We start from the raw sequence: 6,147 nt of genomic DNA, 5'->3' as shown, positions 1-6,147 counted from the left end.
ACTTTAATCCCATTTTTAAATGTGCAGCTCTTGACTTTTGAAGTCATGGTCATCTTGACTTTTACTCACTTCACTGCATTCAATCAATGTAGGTAACAGCTGTGACTCTGTGTGGGTGTTAAGTCATAGAGAGTGATTGCCTCAGCTGTATGAAGTACCTGATATTCATCTTCAACTTCCTCATCTTCGTGAGTCCTCCAAGATATCAAAAGTCAAGATATGCGATTTGATGCGCCTTTAAATGTACACCACTGTCTCTTCCAGCTTGTGCACTCCTTCATGCTCAGTGTTGGTGTTTGGATAGTGGTGAAACCCCATGGGCTTCAGAGAGATCATGGTGGCCAACTCCTTGCTGTTCACAGGAGTCTACGTCATCTTAGCCATTGGCGCAATGCTGTTCCTGCTGGGTTTTCTGGGCTGGTGTGGAGCAATCCGTGATAAGAAATGTTTGCTTCAATTTGTAAGTTTGTCTATGCTTGTGTTGTACCCGTGATTTTCCACGGGGTGGTAGTATTTCGCCTTTAAAAGACGGGTGAAATAATCAGACAGGTCCTTTGTTGTATTTCAAACCAACTTTAGTTATATCAAAGCAATTCACACAAAACACAATATACAATAACACTCAAATATATACATAGTAACATATTAACAACCCGTTATAATCCAAACAATGTACTTGTTGCAAAAACGATTATAACTTATGAGTATTGTAACTTGTTACCTTTTGTTCCGGCCGTCATATACTGCATACTTATTATGCTATCCTTATAACGGCGGCCGAAAGTAGCCTGCTGTAAACAATGCACCCGAGACTCGCACATTCACGCACACACATAAAAAAAGTAAACAACCAGCGGCCGAAGGTAGCTCGCTTTAAACAATACCCGAGACTCGCACATTTACTCGCACACATGAAAAAGTAAATAACCAGCGGCCGAAGGTAGCTTGCTGTAAACAATACCCGAGACTCGCACATTTACGCGCACACATAAAAAAGTAAACAAGCATCACTAAGCATTACGTTCTTTCTCACATGCTACTATTGCCTCTTGCACATCTCACACTCAATCGTTATTCAAAACAAAGCAACATACCTTTAAAAGACGGGTGAAATAATCAGACAGGTCCTTTGTTGTATTTCAAACCAACTTAGAGAAATGTCTGAATAGCCCGTTATTATACTATACCAAGGTCTATGACCATTGGTTAATCACTGCGTGACTTGCGCGTGCCCATTACGTCATCGCCGTGTGTTTAACGCATGCTACGCGGCATGAGTCCCTTTTTAACTTAACACCTGCACTCATGTATAACATCAACTACTTCACCCTGTACAACTACTTCACCCTGTCACACTTGCAGGACAAAAGCTACATTAATAAAGGAGATACCATGAATGATCACATGAAACTGATTGTGGACTGAAAATGGCTTATAATGTAACAGTTTTGTGGTACCTGGTAGAATATTTTTCGGACTTCAGGCATTTTAGGTAATTTTAAGGGTACGGTTTATACGCGGAGGTGGCTAATATGCGAGACAATACGGTACAGTAATACCTTGGCATACGAGTGCCTTGACGGACGAGGAATTTGAGATACAAGTAAAATTCCCAGATAATGTTTGCCTTGAGATACTGACTTTGAGAACAGCATGGCTTTGTCTTTCTAAAGATACCTTCAAACAATGGGTGGAGCGTTGCATTTTGTGTTTTTTTTTTTTGTGGTCGTGCCTTATCCTATCGTGAGGACATTTGGTGTGCATCATTTTCGGAATATTATGAAGGGAAGAAAAAAACAAACAACCCTCGATAGGTTTTAAAAAAAAAAAAAAAAACTCCGGCTGAAGGTCAGGGTGGAGGTAAGGCAAAAAGAGCCAACCAAGAAAGGTAAAAAAAATTAAAACCAAATTAGAATTAAGTTTAGTGTAAGGTTAGATTAAATTTATTTTTGAGTGTCTGTATCGTGATCCAAGTTTATTTAAATCTGTTTGTTATGTTACGAGCGCATTGCCATGCAAAGTCTCTCTCTCTTTCTGTCTCTCCCCTTCCGCACTCCGAATAATGTCTTTTTTTGTATTCAACATCATCATCACTCACATAAAAATTGACAAACATAATCTAACTAGCCAATCATAGTTGGTGGAAAGCGATGACGCAAAAACAAACAAACAGACAAACAAAGACACTCTACTTGATTCTTCCCAAAAATTGACAGTTTTGAGATAAAGTGTTAAAGTGTGGCGGGTACCAACATCCCTATGTGGAGTTTTCATATTCAAGCCGGTGTGGGTTTTCTCTAGGTATACTCTGGTTTCCTCCCACATCACAAAAATATGCTTGGTCGATTAATCAACGATTCAATGTGTGTGCGCTTTCTTTCTTTCATTTGCACAGACCACAGACCAAAAAAAAAAAAGCTTACAGCACCTGGTATTCCCAGGCGGTCTCCCATCCAAGTACTAACCAGGCCCGACCCTGCTTAGCTTCCGAGATCGGACGAGATCGGGCGTATTCAGGGTAGTATGGCCGTAAGCCGTGAGAACTACTCGAAAATGTCTATTTAAACAGTATAAAGCATTCGCAAGGTATAATGGCTGTCAACTTCAGGGTCAACGCTGCCCTTCGGTAGCTGGGATAAGCACCCCTGCGACCCTCGTGAACATAAGTAGTTCAGAGGAAATTTGTCGATGACTATTTTATAATGTATTAAGTCTCGCCCAGATCCAAAAATATCTCATCTCCATCTCATTTTTTGAACCGCTTTATCCTCATTAGGGTCTCAGGGGGTGATGGAGCCTATCCCAGCCGGCCAGAGGCGGGGGACACACCCTGAATCGGTGGCCGACCAATCGCAAGGCACGAGGAGACAAACCAACATTCATGCTCACATAGGGGCAATTTAATACGTCCAATCAACCTACCATGCATGTCCGTGGAATGTGGGAGGAAACAGGAGTACCCGGAGAAAACAGGTGGACAAATCTGCAGTTGCACATTGTGTCTTTTTACATTTAATTTTCCATACCCCTTATCATCTCAAGAGTCGTAGGGGGGTGTCGATTGTAGTCAACTAAGGGCACAAGGCTGGGGACACCCTGAATTGGTTGGCAGCCAATCGCAGGGCACGAGGAGACGGACAATCATTCACACTCATACCGAAGGGGAAATTTAGAGGGTTCAACCAGCTTAACATGTATGTTTATAGGGATTTGGGAGGAAACCGGCGTACCTAGAGGAAACCCCTGCAAGTCCAGGGAAAACATGCAAACTTCACGCGGAAAGGAGCCCCCGATTCCAGATCGGTGAGGCAGGCGCACTAACCACTTGACCACCTGGCAATGAAACACAGACAACACCCATTTCTACAACTGCTATTCCAATGAAGTTGAGATGTTATTAAAAGGCCTACAATTATTCATCAATGGCTCTATTTTGTCTAAAAAGGTTGTGGGGCACCCCTTTTAGGCTGGTGTGAATAAAAAGCCAATACTCAGGTCAGCATAGCTATTGTTTGGATTTCTTTTGCTTACAGTGGATATCCCATTCTTAACCAATTATAAGATGAATTATTTGTCTTCATTCCGGTTGTGTGAGCTCTGTAAACTTTACAAGTACTAAAGCGTCTATTTATTGCAAATACTTATAAGTGTGTACTAGTACTAAAAGTTTACTAACCAGCACAGCAAAGCCAACTATGTAATTTATCTAGAAACAGCATTTTCTAGTTTCTGCTAATAAATGCAACATTAGTCTAATAATGCAGCTTGATTCTCCAAAATGGACCAACGGGGACACAAGAGGATGTCGTGCGTGTCAATATTTTGATACAGGTTGCAGTATTACTTTTGGCCACCAATATTATTGCTCCTTCAAAGACTATATAGATTGGGGGTGGCCCACTAACTTCGTTCGCCACCCCTGATATAGATTAAATCCTTGTATTCTGAATGTTTTTGCAAAAGCTAAAACAACATAACTTGTCTCACTGTCTGAATGCTGTGATTGTGAGCCTAACTAATTTAAAATTGTCAAACCCAGGAAAAATACAAAAGGTTAAAAAAAAAATCCATTCTGCAGCATTTATTGTTTGGGTGCTTAGGGAAATCAGGTATATTGGTCAATAAAACAATAAATATGGATACAGCGATAAATTTATGATGAAGCATTTTACACAATGTATACAATATATTTGTCCTTTGCACATTTCCAAACAAGTAACTCCACGGAGCACTAGGAACAAGGAGTAAAAAAAAAAAAATGCGCACACACTAAATGCACTTGTGAAGTTTTGTGTCATTAAAAAGTCTTTAAGTCATGAGAACAAATAAACTTTGTGCTGTTTGAAAATAAATTTAAAATATGGCCCATTTGCTTTGTAGTTCCAATAATGGTGAAGTGATAATGACGCATTTCATTTGCTTTTGTGGGGCATTCCAGCCGGTAAAGTGTGCGTGACAGCTCATTCCTGGCCATTCGAGTAGCTGTCAGTAGTCCGTGTCAGAACCCTCAGTGTTGTCAACGTTGCGAGAGAGCATGTAATTATCCATGTCGATGGAGCGGCAGTTGTTAATGGCGTAGCGCAGCCGCTCGGCCATGAGGGCCTGACTGGTGTATGGCGGCAGACGCAGCTGGAAGAAACACGTCTGGGAGGTGGGTAGGCTGTCGTATGGCTGCGCAGACAACAGAAAATCAGTCAATTCCAGTGTTGACACAACCATTTGCATGTGCATCAAATACAGTGCCAGTTTCTAGTACTATGAAGCCAGCGTATGATGGGTAACAATAAATCTGTCGTGACGCTTGGCTTTCATTTGATAAACAGCACCGAGCGCAACAGTGATGAATAAAAATGTGGCAGTGTTATATTGACAAAGACTGATGCATAATACCGCGACATTCAAAGCTCAGAGCGGCAAGTGTGTTTTTTAGTTCATTTATAACTGTGTATCATCCCAAAACAGTCCCATGGAAAGCAATTTGAGTATTATAAAATACTGTCATACTTCTACTTACGAATGCCTCTAGGTACGAAATTTTCAGATTACGAAAGCTTTTTATATGCAAAAAACTGCCTCGAGATACAAAAAAGATCCAAGTTACGAACTTCCCCAAAAACTAAATGCATTAAATTATCCATTATTTTATTTAGGTTGTGTTAGATTCTCTCTCTCCCTCCCTCCCCCTATCTCAACTCCCTGCCTCCCAGACCAGAGACCAATTGGCCGGTGACCAAAAGACCGGTGGCCAAAAAAACGGCGACCAAACGTCCGGTCACGGTGCAATAACTATGTGCAGTATCTTAGATTGTGCAAAATTTTAGAATTTACCTTGCCAGGATGTTTGTATTACTTATTTGTTTTTATTACTGGGAAAACGCACTTTATGGAGTAGCACCACCAATTTCATTATACGCAGCTGTGTATGACAATAAAGGCTTTTGATTTGATTTTGATATATAAAATTATGTGATTTAATAAAGTTCTATAAAGTTTTGGCTTGCATGATTAATTTTCTTAGACCATTTTTTAAGATATTTTTTACATACGTTATATCGCTCCAAATAATATCAGTTATCTGGAAAAACGTCGATCACAAGTTCAAATACTTATTCACCTGACTGTATATATTTTTTCTTACAGTATCCTCGTGATAGGGTTATTATTGGTATTATAAATTTGCTGTAATGCTTTGCTTTATTTAGAAATATGATTGTTTTACATCCCTTGCAAGAATAACGCTTCTTTTGTAACCGTGATAAACGGGAAGGTCAGTCCCATCTGCAACTGGCTCCGAGGACCCCAAATTGTTTTGAAACCTCGACCTCTCACACGGATCCGGGAGGATTCACAATTTTTTTTAAAACCTCAACTTCTCACACGGTCGCAAGCAAGGTTGTTTTGTCTTGGACTCCGCACCATGTGGCGATACCGCTTGCCCTCCGAAAGGACCTGCAATTGTTTTGAATAGATGCTAGCTTGTTGTTAACTCTTATGAAAATAAATGGGCAAGAGAGGATTCGATTCATTAGAATGATCTGTCTGAAGGCGCGTGAGGATTGATTCTCTCTTGCAAGAAACCTGATTTTGAGTCAGATGTCCATTTTTTATTTTAAGGTGTATTTGGAAATACCTATTGGTGAACCTATC

General features: G+C 40.4%; 1 protein-coding gene and 1 non-coding gene across 5 annotated transcripts in view; both read right to left on the bottom strand.

Annotated features, from left to right (window-relative positions):
- Window positions 1–2,416: 2,416 nt before the first annotated feature.
- Window positions 2,417–2,535, bottom strand: LOC144194854 (5S ribosomal RNA). Its single transcript, XR_013326005.1, has one exon. It is a non-coding gene; the product is annotated as a 5S ribosomal RNA (ribosomal RNA).
- Window positions 2,536–4,066: 1,531 nt separating this feature from the next.
- The window catches only part of herc1 (HECT and RLD domain containing E3 ubiquitin protein ligase family member 1), a 94,853-nt gene continuing 92,772 nt past the window's right edge, over window positions 4,067–6,147 (bottom strand). For all 4 annotated transcript variants that reach the window (XM_077712458.1, XM_077712459.1, XM_077712461.1 and 1 more), the window contains exon 79: window positions 4,067–4,671. In XM_077712458.1, the coding sequence (XP_077568584.1) occupies window positions 4,486–4,671 (186 nt within the window). In that variant the 3' untranslated portion in view covers window positions 4,067–4,485. The remainder of the gene's footprint in view (window positions 4,672–6,147) is intronic.

Source organism: Stigmatopora nigra, chromosome 3, assembly GCF_051989575.1.
Source record: "Stigmatopora nigra isolate UIUO_SnigA chromosome 3, RoL_Snig_1.1, whole genome shotgun sequence".
NCBI lineage: Eukaryota > Metazoa > Chordata > Actinopteri > Syngnathiformes > Syngnathidae > Stigmatopora > Stigmatopora nigra.
This window is presented reverse-complemented; position numbering and strand designations above follow the sequence as displayed.